The sequence below is a fragment of the Perissodus microlepis genome, chromosome 6 (assembly GCF_051167445.1).
Source record: "Perissodus microlepis isolate ML-2025 ecotype Zambia chromosome 6, ASM5116744v1, whole genome shotgun sequence".
Lineage (NCBI taxonomy): Eukaryota > Metazoa > Chordata > Actinopteri > Cichliformes > Cichlidae > Perissodus > Perissodus microlepis.
Window position 1 is genome coordinate 15,420,883 of NC_140466.1, and position 18,464 is coordinate 15,439,346.

General features: G+C 40.0%; 1 protein-coding gene across 2 annotated transcripts in view; it reads right to left on the reverse strand.

Annotated features, from left to right (window-relative positions):
* rhbdl3 (rhomboid, veinlet-like 3 (Drosophila)) overlaps positions 1–18,464 on the reverse strand; it is a 73,668-nt gene that overhangs the window by 24,422 nt on the left and 30,782 nt on the right. For both annotated transcript variants that reach the window (XM_084931003.1, XM_084931002.1), the window contains 2 exons: positions 5,880–6,038; positions 861–1,085 (listed from right to left, as the gene is read on the reverse strand). In XM_084931003.1, the coding sequence (XP_084787129.1) occupies positions 861–1,085; positions 5,880–6,038 (384 nt within the window). The remainder of the gene's footprint in view (positions 1–860; positions 1,086–5,879; positions 6,039–18,464) is intronic.

The window sequence follows — 18,464 nt, forward strand, 5'->3', positions numbered from 1 at the left end:
ACATGTCATTCAGTCTTCTGTTGTACAGTTTTGGTGAGTCTCTTTTTCTCAGCTGACATCAGTAAAAAAAAATATATATATATATATACGTGAAGAAATAATAATTTAAACTAATTTATCCTCTCCCAGTTACATCTCCCATCCATCGTCCATCCTCCCACCCACTACCCCCCTGTGTGTGCAGTGATTTTTCTCCCTTTGTTTGGTAGAAGGGGCAAAAAGGGTTCTTTTGACACTAAAAGTTGCAAACCACTCAGCAAGAAAGATGAAACCTGGACACATTTGGGTGTCCCAACAGAACAATGATTGCAAACACACAAAAACAGAATGGTTTAGGAATAGATAAAGCAGGCTAACATTAAACTTCTGGAATGATCTTCCCAAAACCCAAACAGATTTAAATATAGAAGAGTGTCCAAATACCCAACAAAAATCATGCCAGGAGCTTGTTGATGGCTAGTTCAGGGACATCTTGCTGAGGGACATTTAACCAAATATTAGTGGCTGTGTTTGTATTTATTTGCACCTTTATTTATAAATTTAACCCTGTGTGAATTAGAGAAAATCCAAATTAAATTCAAACTTGTGCAGTCAATTAAAGATTACATTATACTAAAGAATATGCCGTACAGTCATTCCACCTGGAAAAAGAACAGCTCAGAAATCAATAGCTCAAAATTACTACAACGATCACGTCCATGATGAGTGTAAGTAAACGTCTGACCACAACTGTATAACAGGCACACTGACATCATACTAGAGGTGCACGAGAGGGCACCGTTGAAAAGCATCATGGTCAATTCATATTAAAATGTACTATTACTAAAAGAGTCATCACGTTTTATGTTCCATCAACTTACCTCTGCGATGGTGATAGCCAGGATGAACCAGGGAGGGGGACAGTAGGTATAGCTGTCAAAGTACCACTTGCGGTCGACCTCACGGGGTAGTGTCTCATAGGCAACGTGGCGGACCAACCGCTGGGACAGTCCTAAGCCTGCCTCGTCTCTGAGACTGCAGCCTTTTAGCTGCCTGCTGCCCTGCAGAATGGCCCTCCGGAAACTGTTGGAGCGCTTGTTGCTCATCTATCGAAAAAAACATAAAAAGAGGAAGAAGAAATATTAAGAATGGAAGAAAATTGAAGAGGAGATGGAGGTAAGTACAAATAATTTAATATAACAGTCTAACTATAACCATCATTATTAAAACTCACTATCAGAGAGTTTTTTCAACTGCTGTATCTGTGAGAGCAGATACCGCCAATATGGTCATCACAAGTACACAGCTCAGAAACCCACCCGCTGATCAAATCTTCTGTTTACAAGGGGCAGCCAATCGAAATAAAGTTGCTTCAAAGGCAATGACAAGGGAGATAAAATGGCTTGTTTCATGCAGTCGATGAACTGAGGGACTGCACCAAGGCCCAGGATATAAAAAAAAAGGATTATATTGAACTGTGAATCATTCAAAACTACCCAGGCTGAGAGTCGAAGGACAAAAAAATGAAGCAGGAATGTGTATGATTTGGTGCTGTTGGCTGAACAAAGGCATTTTTCACACTTTTATGATATCCAATAGGTCAAATGATTGACTGACTAAGAAAATAATCTGCAGTGAACTGATAATGAACGCTGCCAGCCACCCTACATTAAACAGTACAGACACGTACAGGCATTAAAAGCTAACACATCTTTTGCTGAACAAACATGTCCATCACAAACCCGTCCACGGAAAAAAGGTGCAAAATCCACAAGAAATGAGGGTTTCCAGGCTTTATCGCATTTGTAAATGTTTCGCCATTTTCAGCAGCCTTTGTTTGAGCGTAACAGTGCATTAAGAAGGTCAGAAAAGTGAGAATAATAATAGGAATGTGTTTTAGCTATCTGCCACTTAATTATCTTTACATTTTCCACAAATAACCAGACGAAAAAATATTTGCACAAATCTTAAGAGCAACTGAGTAAGGCCCTTTGTTTTGCATAGATGGCAAAAGAAATTCTAGTTTATCCTTTCCAGCTCTCTGCCTAAATCACAGCCGTCTCTATGTCGTTTATTGCACTTGCTGTGTGTTTTATAAGATTCTTGTCCCACATCTCCATCCTTCTCTCACTCTGGCTATCGGTCCCAGTCTTTCCCTCCTCCCCCAATCTGTTTCTAGCTCCGCTCTGTTTATGTGACACTCCATAACTCAATTTTACGGCTATGTCTGTGTCTCTAGAACTGCAGGAAGCCCAGATGTGTCAGTTAGCAGATGCTACTTTAAGGCAATAAGGATGAGTGTTATTGTTTTCAGCAAGGGCAGAGATTGGGGGAAAAAACATAAATGTGATGTGGCAGCGGAGCTGTTGGCAATAGAGGTAGATGTGGACGGTAATACTGGATCCTCAAAAGCTACAACTTTAAATTGGCTTCAAAATTGTGATGTGTAAGAAAGCTTCAATTGATGTTTATTCGAGTACGAGCACTGGCTTATCAGAAGGAACATTTTAGTTTAAAGCCAGCAGGCTTATCTTCTTGTTTACATCTTGAAAGCAAAGACATTTATCACAGCTAAGCTCAGTTTAACAGAAACGGCAGGAGAAATAAAGATAAGAAGAAATACACGAAATCAAAAAAACAATAAAATCTCTGAACAGTTGTCTGATAGTTCTTCTGATGCTTTTTAATGAGACTTTTAGAGTCTCAGTACTCATTGTTTGGAGACAAACTTCAAAAAAGCCAATTATTTCAGCCTTTATATCAGTCACAGAGAACTGTGGGAAAATGATTACAGGTTACCATGGCCACTTCGAGACCGCACACCGAAGCAAGCGCTCTCACAGACATCCCCCCCAGGCAGCCATGCCCCATAAAGACAGACAATTCTTCGTGTGAAGCAACTGTGATTCCTCTCGTCTTTGCGAGGCACAAAAGAAAGAATAATGTTCTGTCTGTTTTCTCGCTGCCAAGAGGAGAAGGGAGAGGGGCAGAGAAGAGGTGAGAGGCACTGATGAGCGTTCGGCTAGGAAGAGACAATTTCTCTGTTTGATCAGTGGAAAATACAATCAGAGAAAAGAGACGGAAGAAGAGGCAGAGGAAGAAACAAGTACAACAAGAAGGGGACAGAGAAGGACAAATAGGCGGAGGATCAGAAGAAATATGATGAAGGCTGAAAAGAGACTATAGAAGTGTGTTAGTATGCGGTTTATGCCTTAATGCCTCCGTTAGCCCCACCAGGTCAGCCCTGAGTTTCATCTGTTTTGTTGGATTACCCTCAGTTTTTTGGCAGAGCGCACAATGTTGGCATCAACAGAGTGGCTTTTAAAAAAGCACAGACAAAGACACACACGCACACAAGGTGGTCACACAAAAAAAGTTCAACCAGGCTTAACTTTTACCGCAACACACTTAACAACGTCATCCGTCCACATTCCTGGTGGACTGCTTTCCAAGCCAAGTGAAACAATTAAAACAACTTCCACTGTCATAACAGAAAATCCTTTCTCATATGCCACTGCGTGTTTTGGCATTTCCACAATGTGTCTTGGATTGCGTTTCACTGTCTCCACGTGTTTTCCTGCCTGAATGTCGACGATTGTGTCGAATCACAAAAAAAAAAAAAAAAAAGATGTTGGGAGATCTTACACCAGCATAAACAAACGTCCACATAAAAGAAGAAAAAAACTAACATAAAGCTCAAGCTCTCTCAGGTATACATAACACAAAACAGGACATGCGAGCACACATCATAGGTTATGAGCATTACCTGAATTTATTCCACTCGGGCGAGAAACTGAGTGGTTAAAAGTATAGATATTTTGTAAAGTATAAACACATTACGTAGCTATTTTCTGCCCAGAAAAGCTGTAAAAAAATAAAAATGCAACACATCAGAGTGATGTATGAGAGAGAGTTAAATACCAGGAGACAAATGTAAAGGAGAATGTAATAAGCATACAAAATAAGAAAGAAATAAAGAGCTGGAACCTGCTGGTTTATTCAATGCAAGAAAGGCAGATGGAAAGGTAAAGAGTTAGAGAGGATGAAGAAAGCGAGCGAGCAGTGATATGAAAGCTAACTGTGATGGAGCAGTGAGCAGGCAATTACTGACAATCACACTGATGGAAGAGCTGTGGTGCAAGGGAGAGATGGCGCAACAAATAAAACCCTCACAGTTTGCCTCTGTCTGTCCTTTCCTTTGCCTCCTTTTCTGCTATTCCTCCCTACTCCTCTACTCCGCTCTTTCTTTGCTGCAGTCCTTCCTTCTCTGCCTCAAGCTCCCAGTTTGCAGTTGGTACTTTTGAGCATCGTGCCTGCGTGTTTACATACCACACATTTCTTCAGATAGTCATATAATGTTTCACAAGCCTTTTCACAGAGCTGTGGGTTCACATGTGAAGGATCCCACCAACAACATTTTTACTGTTGACCAATCAAAACAGTTCAATAGTTCAGTTCAATTAGTGTTAAGGTCATCGAAATTCAACTTACTATCAAAAAAACTTACTATGTTTTTTACAAAGCTCAGGAAATGTCTAAAGATGGTCAGCCTTTGTAATCCACCAGTGCAAAGCAGGAAATCTTCACATTTGAGTAACTGGAAGATGATGATAAATGCTTTACAAATCTGAAATTTTAGCACCTATTTACTCAAACATGCACATCTTATTACCATAACCATGAGTCACTCCTTTCTCTCTTATGTGTTTAGCTGCTGTTGGTGCTGCCTCTGTGAATGTATAAACTATACTTCACTATATTGTACACAAAGATCCACACGCACGCAGACCTCCATTTCTTTCTGTCCCACTTCCAGTTGCACACCATGACCCACAGGCTCTCACGTGACATGAATGCACCAAATAGAAAATGTCCTTTTGACATTTTTCCAAGCTTCCTACAGGCCTCATTCCTCACCCACTGTATCACACAATAAACAGCTCTGAAGAACAAGAGAGACAGGGAGAGATGGACTCTCTTACAGTCAGAGACAACAATGAATTCCCTACAGTCTGTACAGAGATGTACACCCCCACCGCATCCCTTAGCCACCCAGTAGTTATTGTGTACCACATAACTACTCCTAAGACCACTTCACAGTATCCTGGGTCAGCAGTTGAGTCTCCCACGAGGTACAGCAGCAAGAAAAAAGAAAAGAAAAGGTTATGAAGAAGCTAGCAAGGCTGAAGAGACTTGAGTGAGACCTTGGACAATCAGCGGCGGGCTGTGGTTTGAAGGTGAAACTGTAAGTGGGGCAAGGTGAGCCTTAGGAGGGGTAATTCTCACCAGACAGGGAGTTATTTCCTATTAGGAGCAATCTTGTGTAGCTGAAGTGATTTTGGAATATGGTGGATGTAAAGCTGAAAAAGTTCCAGATGTGGCAAAAAAAAAAAAAAAAAAAAAGTTCCACAAGTCACAAATAAATCTCAGTTTCTGCACATTAGGAGACAATTAACAAGTCTTGGCCATACATCAAACTGTTTTGGCCTCATACAGAGTACTATGAACAATTTTTAATCAGTCTTTTTAATGTCTCTAGTGTTTAGAGTTGTACTCTACTGCTTGCAACATATGTTTTGCTTTGGCGTATTAGATATTCTTTAGCCTTCGGTTTTGTGGAAGCTTTAATGTCATCACAATTAAGTGAAAAGGTGTGACGTCCACGTGAAGTCATAAGTATTGAGTCTTTGACACTCACCAGACACTTTATTAAGTATAGTCATTCAGCTGATCACAAAGCAAATATCCAATCAGTCAATCACATGGCAGTAACTCAAGTAGACATGTCGATGCATATTGGTGCTAGACAGAGTATTTCAGAAACTGCTGATATAGTGGGATTTTCTCACATAACCATCTTTATGGATAATACAGAGTTACGCAAAGTTAAATCATCTCACCAGGTTGACAAAGTCCTGATAACAGATCTTTCCATCAGCATTGCCATCAGCAAGGGCCAACAGGACTTCCAGTTTGTGGGGGTCGAGCTCAGAGCCATGGGTGGCCAGCAGGTCCCTGAACCGCTCTGTACTGATGAAGCCTGAGTTCTCGGGGTCATACTGCAAACAAAAACATATGAAAATGCAAAAGATTATTATTGATTCATTATTTGATTGATTATGTGATCACCTGTTTAAAAGTATTATTTAAATAGAACAGACAGAAAAATACCAGACAAACGAAACATGTTGTCTTTATGGGCACAACACTTGCAGTACATCAAACAGGAAAATAAACATTTTAAAAAGTCTAGAGTAGTCAGTTTCACCTCGTGCACAGTTTTCTGCAAAGCCAAATATCAATACCCTAAAAACCATCAGCAGCGGTTTAGTCACGGTTTGAAGATCTTGTATAAAAGAGCTCTAATTGCTCTAAAAGGCCCAACTGTGGAGATGCAGTAACTTATAACAGCTTTGAATTTCACTTTGAAATGACACCCTGCACCGCATTTAGCCACAGGCTGCTTTTTGCTCATGAGAGGAAGCATTCAGACATATCTGAAAAATAACATACCCAAGATTTTCTGACAAATCCAAATATGTCAAAAGACCTTCAGAGCAGTGATTACTAAAGCACTTAAATGGTAAAAGAGCTCTGCTTTTTTCCTCCACTCCTTTCTTTCCTTTGTGCCGTGTGGCTTCAAATCTTAACTGCCAATTTATAGTGAAGTTGCCACTCAGCCTATGCATATATACATGCACGCACACAGACATTTAGGGGGCCAGAGGAAGGACCTCTTACAGAGGCTTTCTGATTGCAGAGAAGTGAGCAGTGTTTCTGGAATAATTCTGAGTGAAATGTGAAAAATCGAGCTGCTCATGACGCCCTAAAACAAGAAAAACAGAAAAAAGATACAGCCATGTGCGACAATATCTGTCTGGCCTCAAATTACACTAGAAAGGACTTGAATGTGTTATTTGGATGTTGAGTTGATTGTGGATTCAGACAGAAGACAGCTGCTGCCTCTCTGCTTGCCTCTGTGCATGTGAGTGTGTATGCACATGTAACTCTGTCTTTCTCTATCTGTATATTTGCAAATGTGCACATCCATGCATAAAGATGTGGCATTCAGACAATATTAGCCGCCTGCCAGACTTCAACATCCCCTGAACCAGATATAGTTACAGCACGCATGCATGCGCGTGTGTATGCAAACGTGTGGTTGCCATATGACAGCGCTAGCAGAAGCTGAGCACAGCCAGTCTGGCAGCAGGTGGTCTATGGTTGACCAAGGGACAACAGACAGAAGAGGTTCTAGCTCTCTCTAACATTGTGTGTCTTTATTTTTACATGTTATCTAACAGCGATGATGCAGTTTTCATTTAACGCAAGCCCATTTGTACATTTTCAAGCCAGTGTTATCTCTGAAATTTGCATCTAGCCTGAAACTTGTTTATATGCAGTTCATCTGGCAGCAGACAATTAAATACAGCTCGTTCCAGCAGGCAGTCATGTGTAGCAAGCATGCCGGTGCTACAAAGTATAGTAAGTAAAGTGTATGCTATGGACTGACTCATCAAACAATGACAGATGTTTTTAACATATGCAGTCGTTTGAAAGGACTCTATGCAGTCCTTTGAAAAAACTAAGTTTACCTTCACTTGCAAAGGAATAAAGAGGTTAAGAAGCAGCAAGTGCTGATGACCAAATACACTTAATAATAACACTTAGATAATCAGCAAGTGTGAGTTTATTAGTCTGGAGCACTCAAGCGTATGTTAACACAATGCCACAATCTTCACAGGTTAGAGGTCCTAGCAAAGTGACCTCTAAGTCAGATGTTCAGAGAACATGCAAAAAATCCAAATGCTACATCTCAACTTTACAGGCCTCAGTTAGCATGCTAAATCACGGCAAAAAAAAAAAAATCATGACAGAAGAATTAGAAAAAAAAGACTAAACAGCACCTGGAGAAATCACTAGACCTCTGACACAATGTCCCGTGGACAGATGAAACTTTGACGCACAGCAGAATCTTTCTGCCAAAACCAAACACAGCATAGCAGTACAAAACACCTCACCCAGCTGTCCAGCACAGTGGTGGATGGGTGATGATTTCAGCTTGTAGTCACTGTGACCATGAATTCCTCTGTATATCAAAGCATTCAGAATCAAATGTGAAATTGCAATGAGCTGAAGCACACCAGCAAACTACAACAGAGGGGCTGGAAAAGAAAATGTAACTGGACTTAGTCCAGATCTCAGCCCGATTAAAATGCTGTGGCAAGACCTGCGGAGAGCTGTGCATAAACAAATGGCTGAAAACTTCAATGAACTTAAGGAACAATGTAAAGACGAGTGGGACAATTTTAATCTATCACAACGTGAGGAAGTAATAAGTCATATAAAAAATGATGACCTGTGAAAATGTTTTGTCCACTTGACAGTAAACAGAAGAAATGACTGACAGCAGATAGTAAGTGAGACCTTTAGAGTATAGAAAGCATGATGAGAGGCTCACACAATTAATGCATGGAGTTCTCAGATGTTGAAAAACAGTACAGTTGCAACAAAGCTGTACATTTGCAGAAGAGGAAGTAGCATGGAAAAGTGTCTAGATGTCTGTATTTTCTAAATAAGCCATAGGTTTTCCAACTTCATTATATAATGGCTGACAATCTGATCCCCTGAGAATCAGCTGTTTTTGTTTTTATTGAAACCATGCAAAATGAGTATTTTCTGATGCACAGACCCTCAAAGTACATCAGGTGGTGCGTTTGAATTTTCTTCATTTTTCCAGCCTTTTTGAGCCCTCTTACGTAAAGAAGATAGCTACATGAATTTTCAGGTGTGAAAAATGCATTTAAACTCTGATTTTTTTTAAAGGCACAAATGTTCATAGTAGGAAAGTACAATTTTGCATAGCTTCATTAACTTCCTAAGACCCGAACTCTTCCACGACATGCATTTTTAATTTCTCTTTGATATTTGGGCTGATTGGGGCCCAATGAATGTAAAAATAAAGAATTACCAGATATTTTTTTTTACCTTATTTTTGTTTTTAAGAAAAATAAGAGCCACATATGAGGATATTCGTTTAAAATTTCGATAGAACAGTAGCAGTATAATGTCCTCGTAAGTGGATATCAGGCCCTTGTAGAGCAAAATTGAGTATTTTGGTCTAAATAACCCAAAATGTGATGTCCACATATGTGGACGCCAGGTCCTAGGAGGTTAAATATGTTCTGAGGGGATCAGATGGAAACCTTATTTTAGATTTGACTGATTTTACTTGGAATGGTACAGAAGAGGATTAGGGCCACTGGAAAAAAAAAGTGGGCACATCTTTTTTTTTCCAGTGGCCCTAATCCTCTTCCGTAGAACGGCCTTACTGCTATTCAATATTATATTCAATATCACATGAGTAATATTACTTTTGATGATGTGACTACTTACTTTCACATACATATCTGTGAGCAATGTCTGGAAAATGTGACAGCAATCTGAGAAAAACCATAGTTTAATGCTACCAGATGTAGCACTGAGAAAAGATAAAATAGGACCACAAGAGTAACCTCACCAGAAGGGAGCCAAGTGCTCTTCGTGTCTAATGACCTCAAGCACACAGTGCTGTGAATAAGCATTTGCCCCCTTCCTGTTTTCTTATTTTGTTGTGTATTCGTCACACTTACATATTTCAGACGATCAAATTTTTTTAATATTAGACAAAAACAACCTGAGTCGATACAAAATGCAATTATTTAATAATTAAGGGAAAAACAACTATCCAGACCTAGCAGGCCCTGTGTGAAAAAGTAATTGCCCCCTAGACCTAATAACTACTTGTGCCACTCTTGGCAGCAAGAACTGCAATTAAGCATTTTCAGTGACTGGCAGTGTGTCTTTCACATCGCTGTGGAAGAATTTTGGCCCACTCTTCTTCGCAGAATTGTTTTAATTTAGCCACACTGAAGGGTTTTCAAGCATGAACAGCCCATCCATTTGTGCATTTTTCAATATTAGACAAACAGTCACCCCTGAATATGCTCAAACTTGCACTTCTGAGTGCAACATGCTCTCTTTACTTTATGCACCACCCAAAAAATCTCACTTAATGTGTAAAATGTAAACTCTCCTCTACAGAAGTAAGAACAAACCTTCTTTTGCAGATCAGTGAGCTCCCGTCGAAGACATTTTGTCATGATGAAGTAACGTCAGCCAAAGCCAGTCTCCCCACTCTGAGCGAGGCAATATGTTCAGTGTGTGTGTGTGTGTGTGTGTGTGTGTCTGAGAGAGAGAGACCCTGTCATATTGTTTGTCCCAGACTGTGCAGGGTTATTTCAAACCAGGACTAAAGGATTACAGTCCAATCCAAGACCCCCGCCACACACACTGCCCCAATTTTATCTCACACCCACCCTACTTACGAATCCCCCCCACCCCCCATCAACCTCCTATCACCCTCCTCCATCTATCCCCTTCACACAACACCCTCTTTACCCTACATCCATGCACCTCTCCTTCACTTCTCCCCTTCACTTTCTCACTGTAAAGCAAAATACAAGAACTCCCTCAGAAGAAAAATAAATAGTTCAATAAATATGCCTGTTATCTCTTCCCATGTCACTCACAGATGCAGACAGCCATGCATTATTTTCCTCACACACACAAACATCTTCCTCGCTCCACCCTGCAACACCACAGGCTTCATAGCTGAGTGAGCACCCTCTGAAGTCAATGGGCAGACTGCTGGGGTGGAGCTGCAGAGGGACACACACTCAACAATGGACCACTGATGGCAATTTCATGCAAGGTTTAGCCAGTTCCTTCACTCCAATTAGTGATCGTTTCTTTCGATGCAGGTCCACGCAGAGAAGGACATTATATCGCACAAAAAACATTTTTGACCAAGACTCTTGGCACAAGCTAAAACTGGCACATTTAAGCAAGTTTAGTTTGTTTGTGTATCATTTAATCAATTTAATTAATTAAATTATGAATTAAATGATTAACATTTAATTGCACTTTGCAAATGAAATGAGTGTGAGCTGCACATAAAGATGTACTAATGCTGTTTTTAAAATTATGCACCGACGTTATTATCATCTGTCTAGCAGTTATGAAATAACTTTGAGTTTTGTTGGATGCATTTTGGCTTGTGTTGTAATAATATTTCCCAGCTCTAGAATTTGAATTAACTTCTATCCCAACACATTTCATTTTCATAATTATGTTATTGTCTCTGCTTCATAAGGCCTGTTTTGCAAGCAGCAAAGGGAGTGTGATGCAAATCTCTCAGATTAAAATAAGCACACACACACATACTCTCAAATCCTGGTACAGACATAATACCATAAAACATTCACAACCAATGAGCCTTCATATTAAGGGCTTCTCAGCAGCCTGTCAGGGGGAAGAGGAGGAAAACAACAGAGGGAGGGGAGTGTGAGGGGTGTTAATGCTGAGGCAGAGGGGTGCATTTTGGACACAATGCAGGGCTTTTTGTCTTCATCCTCATTTTCATAAAGCTGAATATTAAGGAAGCGGAGGGGAGGCAGCGTGTGAGGGTCAGGGACTTTTTTTTTAAGGATTTAAGTTTGCATTGAGAGCCTGGAGAAACAAAGCAGGCTGTGTAAAATATACTCAAAACAACTCGAGGATGATAAAATCGAACCCTCATTTATTTTAAGTGGCTGAAAAGAATGAAAACACCGAGATCCTCTGCTGTATTCTGGGCCTGGATTCCAAAATATTGATCGCAATTTGTGTTGCTGTGTTAAAACATAAGACCGAAAGCCTTGACCTTTTAGTTTTTCAGTGACCATTGACACTGACCCCACACTGTTTTGAATCGCTGTCTCTGAGTCGTGAGCTACTAATTAGATGGTGTCTGGAACAAGAAGCACAAGCTAAGAAGAAGAAGAAAATTGGACAGATGACAACGTCCAAACAATCATCTTGCTCTACCACAGCTGGTGGCCACGCTCAAATCCTGCTACACCTGTGATGGGTATTTTCAGCTGCTCACTAATTTCCCAGGGAAATTCCACAGCAGATGGACATGCACGTTTGATTTGGCTCAGACTGTTAGATAGGATGCCCTACCTGATGCAGCACGTCCATTTATCTGGGCCTGGGACCGGCACTAGGAGTACACTAGTTTTTGACCTCATGAAGCTGATCTCAAACCAGATATCTTTTACATGTAAGGCTAATGTTTAAACGACTACATCACAGAGCCACTCAACGCCTGCTACACCAACAGTTGTGGTCAGAAGTTTACATACACTCATCCTGGGCATAAATGTCATGGTAATTTTGGGCTTTTAATGATTGCTTTTCTTGGTTAGAAAAACATCTTTAAATCACTTTAAAAACAAGAACTGGGTGCACATGTTTGAATCATTTCTGGACTTTCTCGAATTCAAATGCATACAAACAAGCTCAAATATATACATACATTGACTTCCTTAAATCTCCCACAGTGCCTTTTAACTTGTCAAGGTCAAGGCTTACTAGTGATCATGTCTGACTACAACTGGCAGTTCTTCTTTGACAGCAGCACTCACTGGATTAACCAATATCCACAACTATTGGAGAATCCAAGGAACTCAGTGTAAAATACTAGATCTACACAGACTGGGAAGATCTTTTGGAGCTATCTCTAAACAATTTAAGATTTCAACATCACCACTTCAAACAATTGTATGTAAGTTCAAGTTATTCTGATGTATCACCGGTTTGCCAAGGTCTGTAGAAGACCCAAAGTGTTACCCTCAGATGAGAGGAAATTGGTTAGAATATTCAGGAACAACCAAGGAGCCAACAATTGCACAAGCCTGCCATGAACTAGAAACTCCTGGAACACCACCGTCACTCTCCACAGTGAAGACAGTTTGAAATCACCATGGACTGAGAGGGTGCCGACCAAAAAAGAAGCCCCTGCTCCAAAACCCACACCTCCAAGTTCGAGTGAAATTTGTAGCTGCCCACATGGACAAGCCAAATGCCTTTTGGAGAAAAGTTTTATGGTCCGACGAGACAAAGACTGAGCTATTTGACCACCAATGCGAGAAGCTTGTTGATTGCTACCAAAATTGACTGATTTCGGTGCAGATTGATAATAGAGAATAAACCAAATATTAATGGGGGATATATGCATATATTTGGGTCTGTATGTATCCCAATTTAAACCCAAAATACATTAAAACTTATTTTTAGTTCAAAGAATGCCTTAAAAGCCCAAAACTACCATGACATTCATGCCCATAATGAGTGTATGCGTATGTCTTACCACAACTGTACATCAGTAAACAGTTAATAAGCTGTCAAGCCTTTAAGAACTGATGTGTTGAATGCTGAAATGGGATAATTGCACACAGTGGGAAAACTTTTTATTCTGTGTCTGACAAAATCTTTTTAATTGTTTCTGAAGAAAATGAGATCTGTTGTTCCACTGCTGACAGTAAACTTATGTATGATTTATGCAACATCAGCGGAAAACAGACTGTCAAAATTTTTTGATAACCTCATCTACATTTTAGACAGGATGTACCCTGGAGGCTCTGCAGGAAGAAGTTCATACTATAGCATGTAATCACAAAATGTAGGCTGTGAGTCATTCTGACAGTCACTCTTTTCTCACTGCCTACGTCAGAAATGTGGTGAAACAAACTAACAGGACAGGAAATTGAAGCTGCATCACCACAGAGCTCGCTAATTTCACACTGGAAAATAATTCATTCAGTCATGGTGCAGTAACAAGCGTGACATGTGTGACCTGTCTCACTGGGATGGAATGACACGCACGAGCCATTTTTCCCATTGATAATGTCACTCTATCCCATGTAAAGAATTGTCAAGTACCTGGATTACCTGAAAGCTGCAAAGGTTTGCACATGGACAAGGACGTGAGGAAATAAACAAACATGACTGCTGCCCGTGGAGTCAGTAAAGATTCCCAGTGTCACACATTTTAAGAATAACATCCTCCTGGTGGTGTAGGTACGACTATGGCTAAGTAGCAAAGCACCGCGCTGTGGCAGCACATCCAGGTTGAGAATGCAATTACATGTGTTTGAGTGTGTGCAACCACACACTGCAGGTGGTTTTAAGGAGGGATTGCTAAAAATAGACACTATCTTTAGGATGCAGTAGACTTACTTTTGGTAGTGTTATTTGATATCAAGAAGAATTAGAGAGCAGAATGCATGTAAATACAGTCAACATACAACTTTGGCTCTGCAGATGTATGCTCAGCTCAATTATTTTTTACCTAAATATTGTTATTTTTTCGGGTATTAAGGAAAAATATATATTACATCTACATACAGTGTATAATTTATTACTTCCTTCCAGTTAAATACATGGTGTGGCATAATCCACAGCAATATAATTACCTACAGTCATACCACACAGTCAGACAGTGTTCAGTTGTTGCTATTTTAAGGATTGTGCAGTACAAAAAAAAGCAGCTTCTGCCTGCTCGAGTTGCTGACCCACAGACAAAACAAGATTTTTGGTTATCCAGCCACTGGCGTCTTGTATTTTCTACAGTAAATCAAACATCTCATTACAACTCACAGCAATGAGGCTATTATACCGTGTCCTGTTAAATTCTTTCAGAGAACAAGTTGCTTTGCTGTAAAACACTTGGAGATGTTGAGGTTCTCCCAGATACCTGTACTCAGATTCATTCACTTATATGTTAATGCCCTTAATTTAAAGCAGCGCTACTGCATAGGTTTTTATATATAGTGTTACAGTATTTTTATATGTAATACATCATGAAGGATGGAGCAGCCAAGACAGGCTAATTGACTGTGGCTGACATTACAAAAGGCAATTTAACGAGCTGGCAGATTCTCTTTCCTAATGACTTTTGTAAAAACAGCATCTGAACTTCAAGCTGCTGGTGTTAGAAACTCCGAGACACCCTGTTAAAGATTCAAAATCTGTCTCAGTAAGACTACATGACATGTTTGATCACTGAGTATGAGGACAACACTGTAATTAATTAAAAAATATGTGTGCATGGAGTCTAGAGGGAATCAGAATCAGCAATTAGCATATGAAAAATAAAAAATCAAGCAACTTTTCTCAGGAAATCAGAGCTTGTTCAAAACATCCAGTTCCTTAACAGCTCGTCCATTTCGTGGCCCTGATGTAGCTGGAGCTTATCCCAGCTGTCATGAGTAAAAGGCAGGGTACATCGTGGACAGGATGCCAGTCTATTGCAGGGCCAGCACAGAGAGTCAGACAACCATTCACATCCAAGTTCACACTGACACTAACTTCATATCACTAATAAAACTAACTTGCATGTCTTTGGACTGTGGGAGGCGCAGTGACAACATGTAAACGCCACACAGAAAGGTCACAGCTGGCCAGCTGATTTACAACCAGGAGATCCTTGCTGTGTCCTATTCAAATCAATCATAGTAACCAATGAATATTCTTCATTAACTTATGAATCTGATAAGAATGATTACTGAGGCCTGGCATGCGTATAAACAAGTTTATACGAAAAAAAAAATTCCTGAATGAGAGTCAGCTAAAAAGAACCTTATAATTTAAGTTAACAAAGTTCAGTCAGGGCAAAGAGAAGGAAATGCAACCATTTGAAACTTGAAATGATTGGAAGAAAATCTCAGTTTGATTAGAGCGTTATATCAAACCTAAGTACACACAAACACAAGCACAAATACGCAAAGGTAACTGAAGATGCTATTTTTTCCTTTAATTTGTCTCACCTATAAACATGGAATACACATGTAAATTCAAAAGGGAAAACGGGAATGTAAATAAGCATGTGAACAATTTTACATGTAGATTCCTGTCTAAATACAGTCTTTGAGTGTTATTGCCTTTCTGAGCAGATACTGCACACTTACGCACACACACACACACTCAACACACAAGTATTATAATTCCACTTCCCTGTGCTTCCTGAATATTCCCCTGGCATGGAGCAATTAGCAGTTCTAATAAAAAGCCCGCCTCGTTAAAGCTTGTTAGTCTCCTTGCTAATTACACTGAAGCACCAGGGAGGACAGGCAAAACCAGCGGCACCTTATTCACTGGCCATTACTCAGACCCTACAACTGAAACCACTCAAACACACTCACCTTCTCATGTTAATCAGGCTTTTCAGGATGTGACCTTGACAACAGGAGGGGTTTCCCTGTGTGATTTTTTTCCTTCTTCTGCCTTCTCTTTCATCTTTCTCACACACTCACATTCTTTTATTTCCTTTGCTTTTTTTTTTTTTTTTTTTTTTTGCATTATCTAGCCCAGCTGAAAGAGTACATTATCAGAGTTATTGCCACTGTAAGCTGGAAGACGCTCTGTGGTTTTAGAGCTCGTCATAAGCCCCGCTAACAGGACCCAGCCTCATTTAGGAGACTAGTTCAGGTTGAGTGGAGCCGACAGCTTGTCGGCGGGAGGCAACCCTTAATGGTAGAGGCGGAGCAGCGATGGAGAGGTGAAAAGTCAAACACTCGGACCGACAGCTGACATCACCCAAAAGACCCCAGTCAAGATTATGGGGCTATGAGCAATCATGGATGAAAATCTTCATGTTGGTGATGTGTGTGTCTTTGCACCAATTCTGGCCATTTCCATGCGAAGTGATGCATTTGAAAAGGCATTTTTCCATATTTTCCCTTTAGCAACACAAAACCACATATACAAAATTGCCATGACACGTGTAGTATGCAGAATCCTAATGATTTATGGTGATTACTTTATTATGCCCTGATTTTTTCTCTGCCCTTTGGGTTTTTTCATTTCAATGTTCTAATAGACAAGCTACTATCAACACCTTTGTTAATATACTTTATCTAGGGCTGCACAGTTCATTGAATTTTAATGTTCACGATTTTGGCTTCCCACAATTAAATGAACGTGACCGAGAGACACTGAAAATGCATGCTAAACTCAAAGCAAAAGCTAATGAGGCACTCCCTAAATCAGATCCATAACCTGTTCCTGCATGTGCCAGTCACAGCTGCTCCCTGCATCACACAGCTTGAGTTTTTCCGGACGAGTGTGGATGAGCAAAATTACATTAAAAGACAAATATACAACAAAACTGAAATGTCTGGCATAAGAGAAGATGAAGAGATTATCCTCCAAATGGATCACCCTCTGTTGTTTGGAAATACTTTTGATTTCCAAACAACAGCGCTTGATTTAGCCCAAGTGTTGCTAACCGAGAACAAATCATGTGCAAAAAGTGCTGTAGAGTTGTGTCTACAATGAGCTTATTCAGCCACCTGAAAACAAACCACAAACTGTATAAGTATAATGAATGCATGAATATCAAGAAAAACTATGAATTGGTCACTTACTTAAATCATCCAATATCAACTCTGATGTCCATAAAAGTGAGCCCGTACAGCTGACAAAACTTACTGAAATCACCAACCAAAGATAGGAGCCCACTGAACACGGTGTGCATTTTAGTCATACGCATCATGCATGTACAAACACTTCAACAGGCAAGGTGAATAAACACCCTGTTTTAATTAACAGGTATGTAGCTTAATGTAAAAGTAGTGTGGTGTTGATGTTATCTGGATGCAAAGATTTGTACAGATATGAAAATGTGAAAGGAGTGTTTACATGACAATGCAATGAAAACATTTTTTGCCAACACAATTGAAGAATAATTGTGATAAATAACCACAAACAATACTGAACAAAGTACACATGATAATCATTTTGGCCATAATCGTGCATCACTAATTTTATCTGTTGGTTTTAAATTTAACACTACAAGGAAATAATTGGATAACAACTTAACAATTAAGTATTTTTCAAACGTGATCATCATTCTCAGAAGTTTTGTCTTGGTGCAAGTATGCTCAAATGCATGAACATCAATAATAACTCATTATTTTTGAAAATTCATTTACCGAAAGGTTCAAAGCCTTGCAAACACACACATTGTAAAGCATATATACATGTAAGACAGCACAGCAGTCAGCTCTCTTTCGAAGTAAAAAGTGCCAAATTCACGTCGGTCAGTCTGACATCAGCGGTTCTAATCTTTCCCACAGCCTGGGGCCAGTTTGACAGCTTCCAGCTCAGGCAGGCACTGATGCAGACGGGCTACCAGTCAGTAGCCCGTTTGTCGTATCATTGTTTTCTGACAGAGAACAAATTCAGTTACCCAGACAAAACCAACACCGTTCAGAGCAGAAGAATTCAGCAGCATCTAATCGTTACTTTAATTATGCTCTGCTGTGCATGTGTTATTTTTTTAAACCTCAAAGGGCAGAACTTTTTACTGAAATGAAGGAAAAACAATCAGCTCAAGTCAACTTGTCTCACACTGAAGCTGGATGACTCGCTTTAGTCTTGCTGTCACACAGATCCTCTTTTCAGTTTCATTATCATCCGTGTTCAAAATGAACTTTGAAAGCATTCAGCTGGGGAGAGATCTCCACCTGGGATAAACACAGAAAGGAAGATCCATTACCTCTCTGCTCCTCCCAGGTGGATCATCCACCAGTGTCACTTGAAGGCTGAGTGACAAGACG